At 38.7% G+C, this 18480-nt stretch overlaps 1 protein-coding gene across 2 annotated transcripts in view; it reads right to left on the bottom strand.

Annotated features, from left to right (window-relative positions):
- Nucleotides 1-9083, bottom strand: part of PHACTR1 (phosphatase and actin regulator 1) — a 551412-nt gene extending 542329 nt beyond the window's left edge. Inside the window, exons 1-2 of one of the 2 annotated variants that reach the window (XM_090269807.1) lie at nucleotides 9021-9083; nucleotides 7049-7228 (exon numbers count right to left, since the gene is read on the bottom strand). In XM_090269807.1, coding sequence (XP_090125933.1) covers nucleotides 7049-7178 — 130 coding nt within the window. In that variant the 5' untranslated portion in view covers nucleotides 7179-7228; nucleotides 9021-9083. The remainder of the gene's footprint in view (nucleotides 1-7048; nucleotides 7229-9020) is intronic. The other variant, XM_090269809.1, reaches the window with a different exon arrangement.
- Between the last annotated feature and the right edge of the window lie 9397 nt (nucleotides 9084-18480).

The raw sequence follows: 18480 nt of genomic DNA on the forward strand, positions 1-18480 counted from the left end.
CCCCGACAGAAAATCCGGAGCCGGAGTCCCTAAGGCGGTTTGACGTTGTAGTCAACACCGGCAACTCCTGCGGCGCACCTGAAGCCAAGCTGTATCGACTCCGTCTTTCCCTTGGACCCTTCAGCTGCGAAGAGAGGGGGGGTCTGCTGCATGGGCAACAGCAGACCCTCCATATTACCCTGCCCAGGCTCTGTAACTTCAGCATCATCGTAAGATGTCGATTCAACACGGGAGGAGACAGATACCATGTCACTCCCGAGTCGGACTGCACAGCCATTCTCGGCGGTGCAGATAGACTCTTAAGAAGCTACACCATCGTCTCTCGAGACGGACGGCTGCCGACGACGACGAAATCATGCCCCAAACAAGGATCCAGTTGCTTTGCAATCACTGTTCCCACCTCCATCCTTACGGAGCAAATAAGATCTCCAAGTCCAGATATGAACCACATTTATGACAATGATAGTAAAGACTCAGGAGACAGACACAGAAAAGAGAAACAGCCTGGCACTACTCAGAAAGACTCCCAGAAACATCATGGCCAGGCGTGCAGCAAGTGGTTCTCAGAGTGCATGTGTTCAGTGTGGGTATCTACAGCCATCTTCTATTGAGCCTGGTCAGAAACAATAGTGGAAGTGGTACCTGGTTTGAGAATTAATAGCCCCAAATGGTAAGAACTGGACTAGGCAGCATGGATCTAAAGAAGAAAGGGAAAAGGATTTCAGCTAAGATTTAGCTCAGAGCTAGTTTCCTGAACATGTTCTGAGCAGCTTTTGAATTAATCTCAACTAGGTTCATCAGAGCAAGCACTGAGTGGTCACCTCTTCCATAATTCTGATTTTAGGCAGAATAAAAACTCAGACTTCACAGACAATTGTACATTAAAAATCCCTTCTCAAAACGGTACCACTATTCAGGGATCCCTTAAGATCTATTTTAAAAGTATATTCTCTTTCATAGTATATCAATTCCCTTCTGTTGTATTTTCTTGTTGCTTTTGACTTTTAAATTTCTTCTATTTTATAGGAGACGTTGCAGAGTTGATGACTTTCTGCAATTTCCTGCTTCTCTTTGTATTTGAAAATTATTTATACCTGCCCCTCCCTTTGGCCTTAGGCAGAGCCTCTGTTTTTAACAAAGATGTTATTTCTTTAAAGGTCTTAGAAAGTCCTTTCCCTGAATCCCAAGTCTCTCTTTGTAATGAAGATTTAAGCATTTTTCTTCTTTCAGTTCAACAGAGATATTTGATAAATCTTAATGCTTCTACTGTATACCAAGGATGGCACTAGGCATTCAGAAAATGATATTAAGGAAATTATTATGATCTAGGTAGGTAACAGTCACCTAAGTGATAATAAAATAATAGTGTTGATAACTAACCAATAATAATGAATAATGTACTAAATATTTCATAGGCATAACAATTCTCTAAAACTTCTATATAGTCAGAACAAGCATTATATCCATTTGATTATGAGGCTGAGGCTTAGAGAAGTGAAACCATTTATGTGAGCTCATGTATCTGATAAGCAGTGAAAGTAGTGTAATTCAATATGAAAACCACTATAATGGAGGCTCAGCAGAATGCTTGGGGAGAAAGGTCTGGAAAAGTTAGACAAGGCTTCACAGAGGAAGTGACACTGGGGCTGGGTCTTGCATTAAGCACAAGAAAGAAAATAGCATGAACCCATTCTGTGAGGATGCCTATTGTCAATGAGTTGCAAATAATTAAGTGCTACCAAGTGTCTTTGTCTCTTGGGGCCCTGTTAAGGAGTCCAAGAGGTTTAGAGCTTAGGTTTCCAGTATATGGAACTCAAAGCTAAAGATGGAAAAACCAGCATTTCTGACAGGTTTCACATGGTTGGCTAAAGCTAGAGCTGGGAGGCAGTTGGGGAGTTGAGGGAGAAAATCATTGAGAAGGGGGTTTAGATGAATTCCTTTCTTATTTCCAAAAACACCTTGAAGAGACTCTTAGCTTCTCACTGTGGCATTTATCAGTTGTCAAAATTGACATTTTCCTTTGTTGAACAAGACAATGTAGATGACAGAAAAGATGCATTATGATGACATCACAATGACTGTAGCACCAGGTTCCAATGTAAAGAGTTATTTAAAATGATAAAAGGGGAAACTATGAGGAGCCATAAATTTGATTGCATAGTGACTTCAGTCAATTTGCCCTCTTTTAATGTATTTTCCCTTTTGAGGGTAATTTAAATGTCCAAAGATATGAATGGTCTTTGAGAAAAGAAACATAGCACAGTGGAAAGGGCAAAGATGTGGGTGGTACAAGGAGACCTGGTTCTAGTCTTCACCTTTTCATTAAGCTGTGTTATTTGAGCATGTGGCTGGACCACTCTAAGCTTCAGCATCTCCGGAAGTATGACTTGGTCCTGATTGTTATCGTCATTATCCGTGGGATTGTTGAAGTTGGATATACTTGAATTCAAATGGCTATGCTTTTATCTAAGTGTCTAGTCTTTTATTTTAAAATTGAATTTGTTAGGGTGACATTGGTCGACAAAACCATACAGGTTTTAAGTGTACAACTAAACAACACATCATCTGCACACTGAATCGTGTGCCCATTCTCCTAAACAAAGTTTCTTTCCATCTCCTCCACCTACGCCCAACCCCTTTCCGTCTGGCTATCACCACCAAAATGTTGTCTGTGTCAATGTATTAGATACATGTGTGTGTGTATAGTCTTTTCTAATCTGAAAAATGGCCATTATAATTCCTCTTTCTCCACATTTCTTTCAGAATTAATGAGTACAATGAATATGCAAAGTGCAGCACCAGACACATAGTCCAATTCTTTTTGAAAATGTCCACTTGCACCTTGCCAATGGTTTGGATTCATTTAAAATGAAATACCTAAATAGATAAAGGTTCTCAGGTAAGAATAACTTCATGATGTTCTAAAATCTCTTTTTCTATGAAATGGGAAGTGAGTGGTTCTTAGCCTTGTTTGCACATTTGAGTCACTGAGGACAATTAAAAACATTTCCAAGTGTGAGGTTCTCCTCCAAAGACTGATTTAATTCGTCTGCTGTGGGACTCCAGCCTTGAGTTTGTAAAAGCTTGCCAGGTGTTTCTAATATGTACAGGATTAAATCATTGCTTCTCAGACTTTAACATAAATTACCTGGCAATCTTGTTAAAACTCAGTTAATTCTCTAGGTCTTGGGTGAGGCCCGGATTCTGCATTTCTAATAAGCTCCCAGATGAAGGCTTTGATGCACTAGCCTGGGACCGCACTCTGAGCAGCAAGTGATTAATGATCATAACAGTAGTTCTCAACCATCAGTGCCTATCAGAATTACCTGACTGCTTGTTGAAGATGCAGTGTTGGAACCTGGGTCTGGCCCTCGCAGATTCTGTTTCACTTCCTTTAGGGAGGGATTAAGAGAATCACTGGTCTATAATGTCCATTTCAACCTGAAAAATCCTACAATGAGGCAAATTTTGTGATTTTATAATATGACTTCCCTCCTTATTCAGTTGTTCAGTAAAACAAATTATATAGCCTGAATCTAAGTATGTGAGATGTCATTGTCAGAACCTGAAAGATTGGTGGTTTCAAGCAGTATGATGTCAACACATGGCTGACCTTTATGCCATGTGTATCTTCAGCTACACATGGAATTTTCCACTTGAGTAAATGGAGTCCTTCAAAGAAGTCCCTCTGTGTGAGCAGGATTTACTGTTGACAAAACACTCACAGGTTAATCAGGAGAGCATCCTTCACTGAGAGGAGAAGAACAAATGACCGTGGCCTTTTTTTCTGCACTCTATGACAAATCATGTTTCTAAAGCAGAATCCTTGGAGACATGGGCTCATCTTCCCAACCTTGGGATCAAACCAAGGAAAAGTGAAGATGGGAGAAAATAACAAGCTATGTTACTCAGCAAAGCAGACAACTGACTTTTGAAAATCTCTGGGACTTCAGAAGAAGCTGTCCCAACATAGACTGAATAACTTTTTCCCTCCTTCTCACTTTCCTGCATTCCTCTTGCTCTTACTAGCTAGAAAAATCCTCCTCTTGGGGACAGGCTCTTACCACTTTACAATAAAAACTGAAAAACTGTATTAGGGTCACAAACATTATAATACTGGTATTGTTTCTTTGGATAAACATTTTGCATGTTATTAACATTGAATGGGTTGGTTTCCAGAAGTTTACGAATTTATAAATAAATTGGCATAAGAATGGTGATGTGGAAAATGAGAAAAACTCATATTTTCTAGCTTTCCCATTTAAAAGTATTTGTACCTGTAAGAACTCTTGATTCAATCTGTAGAAATATCTGTGTGAACTCTAGAATGGACAACTCAAAAAGGTAATCAGTCATCACACACCAGTTTAACTGACCACATCCTAGGTCATGCATGTTGCAGAAGAAGGTACCAAAATGGGGCTACTTGACTTAACTAATGTCTCTCTGTTCCTGGATTGAGCTGACCAAATAGAGAGCCACCATGTGTTCGTGATTCAGCAGCAGCACAAGGCCCCAGCTGGCTCAAATGACTTTCTCAAGAGTCAGCTCCCATGCTACCCTCCTTCCTCAGGTCCTCAGGCCTCTGCCCAATCACTTGGAGCCATTTATCAGGTAACCATGGAGCTTGTTATCTAGGGAAGCCTGTGGCATTTGTGACGAGAGGAAGGAAGCAGCTGTGAAGGAGCTGGAGCAATGCAGTGAGAAGTCCCACATTATAGTGACAGAGGAGGCCTAGAGAGGAGACTATAGAGGTGACCAGTTCTAGGTGGTAGGACTCTGGATAAGGTGTTGGAAGGAAAAGAAAGGAAGAACTAGGTAGATGTGGAGTACCAAGACAAACAGTCATTATTTTTCAGTTTTTCTGAGTTAACTTTTGATGAGGCAAGGAAATGATCATTGTGTTTTAGCATTTATTTTTTAAAAGTTTACCCAAAATAGGAGGTTAAACTACTAGGCTATATTTATTTGCAAGGCAACATGTATCTTCATTTGACATTTCAGAGGAGAGATGGCCTTTTCCCAGGGATGTTTATTTTATTCATTCATTTCTGTATAGCACTTCTTATGTTGCAAAAACTTTAAAATTTTACCTTATTAATGCACTTAACAACTTATAAATTAGGCACTATTATTTTCAAAGGAGGGAACTAAAGTTCAAATAGGTTATTTTGCCCAGATTCACCATAGCAGACCCAGGATTTGAACCTAGGTAGTCAGAATTAAGAGTGTTATCCTGCCTCTAATATTAAGGAGAGTGTTCCTGTTCTGGGTGGAAAGAGAGAAACTGGAATGGATGGATTGTTTCTTAAATGTGGGTTCCTAGACTAGTGTGCCAGCTAGGGCATTACCATAGGCTCTCGATTAAAATTCAAACTCCTAAACTTTACACTTGGATTTCTGATTCAGGAAGTCTGGGCTTTTTTTTTTTTTTTAAATATACCTAGGTGATGTTTAGGGAACCTCCACCCTTAATACAAGTCCAAAATTCTTTGATTGAAACGTCATTCTGATTACCCTAAAATGAATGTAATATCAGGAAGCAGCAGTAGCTTATGCTACCACCTCCCATACATTTTCTGGTCGTTCCAACTCTGGTGTCTAAACCAGTCATTGATGGTGACAATTCTGACCACTCCACCCCCAACTCCATCTGCTGACAACCACCAGGCTGCCTTGAGTCCCCTGAGACTCCCACATCCTGCCTTTTTTCCTTCCATTAAAAACCCAAAGCCGTGTCTCCTTAAATGTTTAAACTGTCTCTACCGCAAGGCAAAGTGGACACATTTATTATTTACAATTAATTGCCACCCTCTTCTCTTATTCTGACACGTTATATAGCTCAGGTGTGTTACTCCCCACTGAACATTATTCTCCCATTCATATTCAATGGATTGGATCCAGCAATGTTTAAGCATGGAACTGGAGATGGGATTGAGTCCTGCTTCAGCCCCCTTTCCTTTTTGTCCTTCTTTCTCCATCTCTTTCTGACATCTTACTTGCAGACCCAAAGGATGCTGAAGGTTGTGGCCAGCATCTTACCCTTCTCCTACTTCAGTAACATTTTCATGTCTTTTTAAGTGGTTGAGAATAGCAGTGCTAATTACATACAGCAGAGGGGTGAGAAGAATTAGCTATTATATCACTTTTGTGAATTTAAGCTCTGCCGATGAGTGCACTGACCCAAAAAGAAAAACCAGATAAATGCTAACCCATTTTGACTTTAAGAAGATTGGATCATACCCAGAAAAAGGAAACAGAAGGAGGAGGCTTGGAAGCCCTCAAAGTTGCCACGAGAAATTGGCTTGAGAGCCAGGTGAAATCTATTTAGAAGACACCACTGAGAAAGCCAAGGCGAATATTATCAGTGCTCTGTGTGAAGTACTGTCACCACTAAAAGTGAAACAAGCCAGCATTATCAAAACAGCATTTCCTTCTCTGCTCTCTCTTGTGACTTCCAAGAATTCAAATATTTTTCTATTTAGGAATATATAGACATTGCACTGCTCCTGACTACATCAGTTGTACCATTTGGAATATGCTCACCATCAAGTTGCTTTGACTGAATACCCTAACTATTCCATGGGAAAGAGAAAACATAAAATATGCTAAAAATTTCTCCTGCCTCCCAGGAGATCCCACAAAACATTCAAGCTTCTTTCTGTACTCTAATGTGGAGGGAAACATTCTAAATGCACCCTTGAACAGAAGAGTGAGCCAACTGGAGCCAACTGGCCATCTTAAAATATGTAATAAAAAAGAACACATCAGCAACACTTCACAAGAGGCATGTTCCTTACCGCTCCCTGAGTACACTGCTAATTCCTTGAGGCAGTAAGTGCATTCATCTAAAATAGATAAGGCAGCTGTGGAAGCTCAAAGCTGATCTTGGGAGCCTCTAATCCAGTTCGATTTCAGTCAGATAGGTCAGGGTGCCCTAGGTCTTTCCAGGTGCAGTGACTGCAAACTCAGCCTTTTCCAGGGGTAAACGCATCTCAATGCCTTTCACACTTTTGCTTTTCTCTCTTTCTCCCATTTTATTCATTACCTTGAGCTCCTTGACTGTAGAAGAATCTTTGAGCCGACTCAACATCTAGGAGTCTATGAGCAGACTCGACATCCAGAAATCTATGAGCAGACTCGACATCCAGAAAATAATCCATTTTGGGATAATCCATCCTTGATGTTTCCAATACAGAGTTTTAAGACAAAATAATTACTTGTATGCCTATGAAAGAGGAAAAAAAAAACAAAAAACCTCACAGTATTTTAGACTGTCAAATAGGTTTTTAAAGCTCCAAACATGTGTGTGTGTATATATATATATGTTTAAGTTATTCCATTATAATATCCCATTATTTGACTGACATATCCAATTCTAAAGCCACCCTTCAACAGTTTTCTTACTGTATGAGAAAATGCCACATTGAACTAACATTCATTTAAAGTAATATATTCCACTCAGAAAAAAAAACAACAGACGATCCAGTCTAAAAAGAGATAGCATACCAGTCTTTCCTTGTTGTATATTAACTGGAAAACATACTGTGAAATTAATATATTATCCATGTTCTAAAGGTCTGTATGATAAATGGCATCATTAAGTGTCAGCCTTTCTTAATATTGATCTTCAATTGATCCAGAGAGTTCTAGTTCCCCCTGAGCAGCAAGAATTGCCTGGGAATCAGCCTCCACTTAGAGATGCTTTGCATTTATGACAGATGCTGACCTGTTTGCTGCAAAATGCCTTGAATCCCTTCCTTAATAGCAATTCCTTCTAGCACATTTTATAAAGTACTACAGGATTATTACCTGCTTGCTCCTGATACAGGCTGTTTTTAAGAAAGAATCCTGGTCTGTAGAGCAATGACAATTATTTCAGTTACAGTGATCCCCACAATGTTATCACGCACTATTCTGTCAGGAAGCTTATATATTTCAGTAAGAACCATTCCGCCTGCTGGGTTCTTTCAAGCATATGCAGCCTGACACATGCACAAACGAACTATTCTATTTCTGTAGGATGCTTTTGGTAAGAATTAACAAGACAAAGTCATTAAAATCAAGTTCAGAAGGCTAATCCGGCTATTTCTCTTTCTAACGGTACAAAATTTTAATTTAAGAAACCAAGTCTGGTAAGAGGAAACTTTAATAAATACCCAAAGGTACCCCCAAAACAAATCATACTTACTGCAAAAAGAAAAAAAAAATTAAGGGTCAACTGCCAGCAATAAAAGCAAGAGCAATTTCAGCCAGAGAGTCTTTGATCTTACTAAATATTCCCGGTGGAAGTAAACAATTTTGATTTTTTTATGAGAATGGCAATGAATAACATATTCTGTCCACTGGACTTGCTTTTATCAAATAAAATGGTCCAGAGCATGTTACCTTAGCAACAGAATGTGACGCCAGCCTCTTTCTTTGTATATTCCACAGTGAAGGAAGAAAATGACCAGTCTCCTGTGCAAAACTTTGGCAGAAAATCATCCCCTTAAAATCTACATATAACTGTCATGTGGGTATGTTCTCCATTCCCCTCTCTCTTCCCATCTCTTATGCAGAGAAGTGTCATAATCATTAAAATGATGATTTTTGGTTTAATAATTTATTTTTATAGCCCCAAGTTCCAGGTTGACTTGCAATGACAACAGAATTATATGATTAAATAGTTAATGTAAGAAAGTTGTCTAGAAATTGTTGGGGGCACTGGGTCTTACCCTAATGCTGTCTAGGGTGGTAGAGAAAGGTCATTTTAGCTAGTACATGTTAAACATTCTTCTGTCAAAATTATTGCAAAGATCAGTGATCGGCATCTAGGCTGAAAATAACTCTCTTGCCTTCTGTTAATCAGTCACTGAAAGACGCTTGAAAAGCTGTCTGAAATTTCCCAGCTTTCAAAAGACAAATTATAACATAAATCTTTTGTGAGATTCTGGCACCCACACCCCAAACCCCGCCAGAAGAAAGGTAGGCAGGAAAGATATCTGAAAGGAAGAGTCTTAAAGTTAGCAGATACTCACCAGCACTCCTTGGCCCCTTTCAGCAAGGACACTGTAGAGCTTAAAAGGAAGCTGTGCGCGATGCTGAGCCTGCAAGCCCAAATGAACAGCTTCTAATTTTCCCTTCAATCTCAATTCAAGAACATGAGCAGGGGAAGGTGATGGATTTTCCCATTTTATATTGTGATGAAATGCAACCCCTAAAAGAGATCTGAGTGGAGCTGCTCTGTAGAACACATTAGACTGCTAATTTAAGAAAATTGAAAGGTTTTGTTTTACTGTCTTTTGTGTGTTCTCTCTGCTACCCCCTCAATTTAATTTGCATTTAAAATTATGCTCCTGTCTCCTTCATTCTCCAAGGTGTGGAGTACTTTATAATCACGACTGCTGCTTGGGTAGGGTTTGGTGCAATGCCACTTTTATTCTGAGCTGCAAAGCAAGGTGGGTAATTATAACTGTGAGCCATATTCTGAAGTGAAATACAGAGTGGACATTTGTTTTTACCCTTTTCCCTTTTTTCCTGGTCTTTCTTCCTCTTCCTGCCTCTGCTTGGTCAAATCTTTCACCCAAATCATAAAAATCTGTCTATATGCATTCATCTCTGTCTGAATGTAGCATAATAATCCCAATATCAAAAAGAAACAAATACACAAACAAACAAAACCTTTGGTTATATAGCTGAACTTATTCTGGTTTGATATCCCCCTGTCAAACCTCAGTATGTATTTTTAGGCACAATATTTGAGATCTGCTCACGAAAGGCATAATAATAGCCAAATCTAAGGTTAATGCAAAAATAATGTCCAATTTTGAGGTCTATTTTAAAAATGAAAAAGCCCATGATTATGAAAATATTTATTCATTAACATAACCTCCTTTGCTTTCTAGAACCTTATTCCATCTGTCAACTAGCTTATAAATGCCACGCTTGTAAAATTATTTAGGTGTTGAAACAAAATATGAGTCCAACTCAGTTTCAACCTCTTCTCTTGATGTCAGCCTAAGACCATGAAAATGGTTCTGTAGTCCCCGAAACAAGTGATAATCAGAAGGAGCAAGGTCAGGAGAATATGGAGGATGAAGCAATATTTCCCAACCAAGCTTTTTCAAGAAATTTTTGGTGAGTCAAGCTTTGTGAGGACGAGCATTATCATGATGGAAGATGACACCTTTTCTGTGACTAAGGAGGGTCATTTTTGGTTCAAAGCTGCTTTCAGATGACAAAGTTGCTCACAGTAAAGATTAGCAGTAATTGTTTGATTGTTGTCTAACAGTTCATAATGGACAATTCCTCCCATATCCCACCATATACTCAACATGATCTTCTTTGGATGAAGTCCTCCTCTTGGTTGTTGAACTCTTCTTCCTCCTCGCTGACCCATGATTGGCGGCATTTAATGTTATGGTAAAGTATCCACTTCTCATCACCTGTAACAAGCCTACCTAAAAATGGTGGCTGAAGGTGTCGCGGAAGCAATGATTCACAGCAAGCAACACGCTGTTGCAGATTCTCTGGAGACAGTTCGTGTGTGACCCATTTTCCAAATACTGAAACTGTTCTGATCCTTTTCAGTTGGCATAGCTTGGTTGTATGGGCTAAGTTAAATTGTTCTGAAAGTTCCCTAGAGGTAATGGTGGGGTTTTCTGTGACAACAGCTTCCAATACTGTGGAATGAAGTTTTTTGGATGATCCTCTTTTGGCTTGTTTTTCAAACTGAAATCCCCACTTTGGAAATGGGAAAACCGTCTCCTGCAACTTCTTTCAGACACTGCATCATCCCCTTAAGCGCTCTGAATAGACCTTGCTGCTGTACTTGCATTGGCATCTTTATGAAACTCATAGAATAAAACATTTCTAATGTGGTCTTTAGATGAGATGAAGATGGCTGCAAATATTGTGGATGATTATGAACAATACTTTGATAATCTGAAAAAATAAGGTGTAAATTAGTCACTGTGACAATAAAAAAATTACAAGAAGAGGCACAAATTTAATAAATACTATCTAAAACTTTCTTTTAAAAAAGTTGGATATTACTTTTGCACGAACCTGATATAAGCTCTCTAATGGGTTTTCTACCACCTTCTTGCACCCTTTGTTGACCAAGTAGAATTGGTAATAAGTATGACATGATGTGGGATATGTTGGCTTGTTAGGATAAAAGAAGCTACATTTAAGAAGCTTTGGAAGGAAGATCACCAGACTCTTCTATCCCATGTACATAGCTATGCCGATTGTTCCTAAGATAAATATGAAAGTATCCTGCTGTTTGTCTTGTGGGCTTTTCTATCCATTCAGAACAAATTAGACACAAGAGTTGGTGTTGCAGAGAGTTAAGTCTGCTGAAAGAGGAAGCTGAAACTACCAATTATATGCACTTGTAGGAAAAGTCAAAAGCCAACTTTGGACTCAGAATGCAGGGATACATTTGAGATACTGGGAATTTGATTCAAGACCAGCAAAATAAAGCGAGTCATAATCATTTTGCTGGTAGAGGGTCTTGCCTTCAATTTGTAAAAAACAAACAAATTAAAACATGCACTGAAACACTTGTGAAGTGCAATAAAGCAAATCACAATAGAATGAGGTATATCTGTGCTCAAAGCTTTGCCTAGATCCAGGGACTTAACTTTTCTAAGGTTACATTTCTATTCAGCCCCCAATGGAGACATGCTGAACACTTGACATTTACAAGAGAAAGCTGTCTTCTGGTTCCTTTAGCTTACAGAATGGTGTGGGCGACAGGTTCTGAACTCTATTGTGATTCTACTGAAATTGTAATGACTCACAGGAGAGAGAGAGAGAGAGAGAGAGAGAGAGAGAGAGAGAGAGAAGGAGAGAGAGAGAGAGAGAGGAAGAGAGAGGGAGAGAGAAGGAGAGAGAGAGAGAGAGAGAGAGAGAGAGAGAGAGAGAGAGGAGAGAGAGAGAGAGAGAGGAAGAGAGAGGGAGAGAGAAGGAGAGAGAGAGAGAGAGAGAGAGAGAGAGAGAGAGAGAGAGAGAGAGAGAGAATGCGCAATCTACTGACATATACCAACTATCCAGGTGAGCACAAATGAATGTGGGTTTTAAGGGGATGCTAAATTAGAACATTGAAAAATAGAGTTGATTCCCAGGGGTTGGGGGATGGCTTTAGAAGTCAGTCAGTTCTGGAGAGTTGACTAGGAAAGGGAAAAGTCAGAGAGAAAAATTTCAACTTAGGAAAAAGAAATGTATTTGGAAAGGGGATAATTGATTATTCATTTGCCAAAAAAAAAAAAAAAAGGATTTCATTTTACTAAATAATTAATGACTGGGTTCTTTAAAGTAAATTGACCAGTTTCTGAACTACATGTTCAAAAAATGATTTTCCTCTCTGAAGAGCATTGTTGTAAGTTACATACAGGAATATATTTATGAGGAATTTTTTTTAAGTGGGGAAGCATTGTAATGTTCAAAAGCCAATGTCAAAATCTGATCAGTTCAGTTCTGTTTTATAATCTAACCAAAAGCAATTTATAATGGCCCATTGTTTGGAGGTATAATAGAACCAGATGGAGAAGAAGGCAAGGTTAGAGCAAGTATTCAGACTAACACTCATACAGCACTGAACAATTCAGCCCAAAACATCCTCAAGACATCTAAAAGTTAACTCAGTGTTAACCTCTCAGTGAACTAGAAATAAAAAATATATATGTACATATTTTAAGGATACAAAGTAGAATTTTATCTTTTCGTCAATGGTATTACAATATGAAAGTTTAGAACTATAAGGCTGAAATAATATAGGAATATTGAAAATACAAGACCTAGAAATGTGTATACTTCTATGTTCATTTTGGTAATAAAAGGATATGTTTATATAGAAAAGGGAAGAAGTATTTGATCAATTCAAGATGGAAGCATCTATCAAGATGGAATCTAAAGACCAGTAAAAATATCAGTCATGTTAATTTATCGTTAGAGTATACTTATTTATTCTATCGGATAGCACAAGACCCAAACATTCTGGGAAGGTCACATGACTTATAAGTAAACAACTTTCTTTTTTGCTCTTTTTATATCATTTGATTGACTTATCAGAGTCAGTTTGGATTTTCTCTCTTTGCTAAGAAATAAAGAAGTTTGTGTTATGACAATATTACAATTAATTTTATTTGTTTAATTGCCTTAATGGCCTTTTCTTTTTTTTTTTTAAATTCCAGAGATCTTTAAAAGACTGTGCCTTATAGTTCCATTGGACTGTATGAAGTTCTGCTCTCTACCTGAATGAAATCTTTGGGAAGTTTCTTTTTCCCCAACAAAACAACTTATTTAATTTTAAAATACTAGAGACTCTCTTAAAGTATGGGGACATTTTGCATCCCTTGGTGGGGTAGTGTTGGGGGAAAGCCTCAGAAATCTAAATTCAGGATTGATTCCAAAGAACGGACACATAGCTCTATTCAAATTTATAAGAGTTTTAATAGGAAAAACTTAAATATACAGGCAAAGAAACTGCTCCCAGTGGTGGCCAGCAAGGAATATATCCACCTCCCTCCCAGGACATGGTCTCTTTTTAAATTAAGAGTAAATATGGTGGTAGTCACTAGACCACCAGAAAGAATGATGCATTCTTAAGTTAACAGATAACATCAGGCAGTTATCATACTCTATACCTTCCTTAACCTCCTTCCTGGGGACGTTTATTTTGGGACAGCATTTTGGTTTTCTAGATAGTCAGTCAACTCTGAGGCTGTAGAGAGTTAAACAGTCCCAGAGAATTAAACAGGGAGTCCAACATTTTCTAGGCACCTTTGCTGCTGAAACCATATCGCATCTAAAGTGAGTTTCCCTACAGGTAGCTAGATTCAAGATATTTGGTTAAGAGCTAGCTTGGTAAACACAAATAAAAGCAATATATATTTATTTATTTTGCAAGTAGTTGACCTCAGAATTATGTTTCAATAGCAGTGGCTTTGCTCTGCTAGGCAAGTCACTCTATCTCTCAATCCATCATTCAAAAATCGCTCTTCTTCCCTGTTCATTATAACATCTCATTAAATAGTAGGAACATGACAGACATTTTATCTGAGGCTTTATTCTTATTGAAATTTCCCTTGAAGAGGAAATATTTAAAGCCATCATGAGTTACTTTTACTTTAGAGTAAATAATTTTCCAGTAATTTCTTATGAGAAGTTTTTTTTATGGTTAACATGTATTTTTATTTTCCCTGTCTCTCTCTTCTGTTTTTTTTAAAGTATATTTTATTGATTATGTTGTTACAGTAGTTCCATTATTTTCCCTCTTTTCTCACCTCTTCCCAGTACCCCGCTTCCCTCCAGTAATCCCATCCCCTTTAGTTTATGTTCATGGGTCGTGCATATAAATTCTTTGGCTTCACCCTTTCCTATATTATTCTTAACTTCCATCTATTTTGTACCAATTGATTATGCTTCTTTATCACTGCACCATATCCCCATTTCTCCCCCTCCCACCTCCCAGCTGATAACCCTCCAAATGATCCCCATACCTATAATTCTGTTCTTATTCTGGTTTGCTTAATTGGATTTTGTTTTTATTTTTAAGATTCAGCTGTTGATAACTGAGTTTGTTGTCAACTTAGTGTTCATAGTTCTGATCTTCTTTTTTCTAAAGTACATCCCTTTGACATTTCATATGATAATGGCTTGGTGATGATGAACTCCTTTAGCTTTACCTTGTCTGGAAAGCACTTCATCTGCCCTTACATTCCAAATGATAGCTTTGCTGGATAGAGTAGTCCTAGTTGCAGGTTGCCTTTCATCACATTGAATACTGCTTGCCAGTCCCTTCCTGCCTGCAAAGTGTCCTCTGAGAAATCAGCTGATAGTCCTATAGGCATCCCCCTGTAGGCAACTCTCCACCTCTCTCTTGATGTCCCCAGGACTCTCTCTTTATCTTTCACCTTTGGCATCTCAATCATGATGCATCCTGGTGTGGTCCACTCTGGGTCCAGCTCGCCTGGGAACCTCCATGCTTCCCAACCTGTATGTCCATCTTCTTCACAAAATTTGGGAAGTTTTTCTCATTTTTTTTCAATTCTTGCTTCCTCATTTTGCACTGGTTGACTATTTTTTCTTTCTTCTGTTCCAAATCATTGATTTGAATCCCAGTTTCCTTCCCTTCACCATTGGTTTTGTGTGGATTTTTCTTCATTTCACTTAGCATAGCCTTCACTTCTTTTCTTACCCATTTTCCATACTCCAGTATATCTGTCAAGCCTGTGAGCATCTTTATCACCAGTGTTTTGAATTCTGCACCTGTTAGGTTGTCTATCTCCTCATCACTTAGTTCTCCCACTGGAACCATGATCCGTTCCCCCTTTTGGGCCATACTTCTCTTTCTCCTCATTCTGACAGGCTCCTGTGTTTGTTTGCCTCCACATCCCAGGTAGAACTGTCACTCCTGTTACGTTGTAAGGGGTGGAGCCTTAGGGATTCGTCAGTACAGGGTGACCTGTTTCACCACGTTGTGGCGCTGTATTTGGGGAAGGGGTTCGAGAGGGAACAATGCCACCTGCCCAGCACTTGCCCCTTTTCCAGGCACCTCTCCCACTTCTGCATGGGACTGGAGCCTCTCTACCTGCTTCCCTGGCTGTCGTTCCCAGAGTGGGTGGGTCTGTGGATGTTCTAGGACCATGGGGGCCCTTTAAACAAGTGGACTCTGCTGAAAGACTAGCAGTTGGCAGTTTTTGCCTTCATCCCAACCCCCACTGGTCTGCACAGTCAGAAGCAATGAGGCTTGATTTTCCCTGGTGCTGGGACCGTGAGCTGCTAGGTCCTGTGAGGAGCTGGGAATGCTCCCCAGGTGTCCCTTCTGACTTTAAAACGTGTGACTGTGCTTTCTTCCAGCCTGCCACTGCTGCTGCTGCTGCTGCTGCTGCTACCACACCATGTCCTCTCCACCCCAGCTCCACCCCTCCTACCTGTCTGGATGAGTATTTCTTCTTTATATCTCTGTTTGCTGGACTTCCATGCAGTTTGATTTTTCTGGAACTTCTGGTTGTTTCTAGTTTTGAGGTAGTTGTATTCCTTCTTAGTTATGGAAGGAGACACAGCGTTCTGTCTACTGAGAAGTTTTTGATGGTAGTTAGAAAACTAAAGAATGCTGGGAGGGTTGGAAAGATGGACTAAGAAAAAAGTCTCAGAGAGAGGAGCAGCTTAATTTTATCCCATGTAAATGTGCAGTCATATTTTGAGGGCTTATGTATAAGATGCCAGGTACTCCCTGGCAGAGAAAGGCATTCAATTTATAAATCTCTTAATTTGGACAGGGCCTGAAGCTGCCCTAAAAAACCAGAGGTAGACTCCTAAATCTTATTCAAGAACATTACTTCAAAAGATTTTCCCCCTGGCTCATCCTCAGTTAGCAGGAAGATTCTTCAAAACATAATCATTCAACCCTCTGTTCTTGAAACTGCACTGGTGAGAGCCACACTAGAAGAGAGATAGCCATTGGCCGGTATGACAGAAGCCACAGCCAGGAGGAGTGAACCCTCTGACTCTACTGGCTTTCTGTCCACTTTTGAAAAATTCTTTTCCATTATTGCAGAAAGGCTGATTCACAAAGTTAAGAACAAGAGCTCAAAAAGTCATCTCACCCTTCTGCCAACTGGAGTCTAGTAAGTTGATCTTGCTTATAATATGGAAATTTCTTTACTTGGCAAAGGACTACTCATAAGTCATATCTGTATCTCAGTGTTTATCTAATTGACCTGGAAACAGGGAAATGTAGAGATGTTGAGTAGGGAATGAAAAACTTTCAAGCAGCTCTCTACTATAACTCTCAAATTCCTAAACAGAAAGACATGAAAATGGCCACTTAATGATAGAGATATGGGTTGACAGTAGTGGCTTTTCTAAACATGAATTTAAGAATATATAATAATGATATTTGACTTATTCCCTCTGACAAGAAAATCATGTTACCATCAGATATTTATGTGCTTGTGTATAATTTGTTTTAAACTATCCTGGAGGGGGCAGAAAATAATCGCAAGTTAAATTGAAAATTCCAAATTTCCTGTAAATCCAGGAAGCAACTTAAAGATATCCAAAGGTATGTTGAAGAAAAATAATGGTAGTCATTGAGTTTTAATTTCTCATAGCATTATTAGTATGTAGAAATTTTTTATCACATTTAGCCTCACTACACTCATTGCCACTTAATAAACACCAAAGGGTTGTTAACAAACTATTCAGGAGAAAATACAATGCAGTAGATCATTAAAAATATTGGCTTAAGAATCCTGGTTCTGCTGCTTACTAGCTGAGCAAACCAACCTCAGTTTTCATCTCTGTAGAATAGGAATAAAAATAAGAATCAAATGAGATAATCTATGTAGACAACACAGAACATGACATACACGAAGTATTTAAGTTAGGTATTATATTTAAGTACTTTTGAACAGTTTACAAAATGCAAGGAATTGTGGGAATAAGACAGCCAATACCATGCACCCCAACTGTATCTGTTTTATATATTAGTTAAAATATTACCTCCTGGGAAACAAACAAAACAAAAAAGACAAACAAAAAGAAAATGTACCTATTGGTTCTGTGAAATCTCATTGTATCTTGTCTGCATTTCTCACTTGTATTATAGTTAATTATGTATACATGAAGATTAAATGAGTTAATATGTATAACTCATCCAGAAAGGTGCCTGGCCTGTAGTAGTGCCCCCAGAATGTTAGTTACTATAATTATTTTCCCTAACAGAGAGCTGGTGGACTTTAGTGGGCTCTCCATGTTTTTTTCTGGAGAACCATGCAAAGTAGGGGAGCATCAAGGATCCATGCCAAGATGTCCTCACCGAAAAGGCATTTGTTATTCTTTTTACCACTCTGCTTTTTTGAGAGATGTTTGCAACAAGAAGTTCCAAAGTATAGTAAAAATTTGGCCACTGTTTTTCATAAGCTCATCTTCTCTTTCTTCAGTGAAATTAAATGCCAATATATTTAGATGCTTGACCTAGAGTAGGCACTTTATCCATTGGGTAATGAATGGCTCAACAGTAGAAGTTTCTATTTTTCTAGGGTTAGATCCACAGATGTTTTTGAATCTAAATATTCAGCCACTAATTGTTTATTAATTATTTAATTGTCCAATAATTGTTTTTCATTCCCTATGTGCTAGACATTGTACAATAAACTAAACTGATTCCTTTTCTCAAGAAAATTACAAGTTAGCTGAACTTGATTCTTCTAACTTTAAAAAATATTATGTATACATAAAAAATGATCACATCTGTAAATGAGTGAAGGTACCTAGAGCTAGGTAGCTTCAGGGAGGAGTTCAGCTGTCCAGGGCTGACAAGGCAATATCTTGGCAAGCCAGTTGGGAAACTTTATGTAAGGTGCTCAACTTTTAATGTCTTTAATTTCTCCATAGTGTTTCCAATTAGATGAAAAATTACAGTGTCTAGTTGGTGATGGAGGAAGGAAGGAGTAGACACTCAACTTTGTGTGGTGTTTAATGCTG

Source organism: Furipterus horrens, unplaced genomic scaffold (assembly GCF_987537825.1).
Source record: "Furipterus horrens unplaced genomic scaffold, mFurHor1.1.pri manual_scaffold_3, whole genome shotgun sequence".
Classification (NCBI taxonomy): Eukaryota; Metazoa; Chordata; class Mammalia; order Chiroptera; family Furipteridae; genus Furipterus; species Furipterus horrens.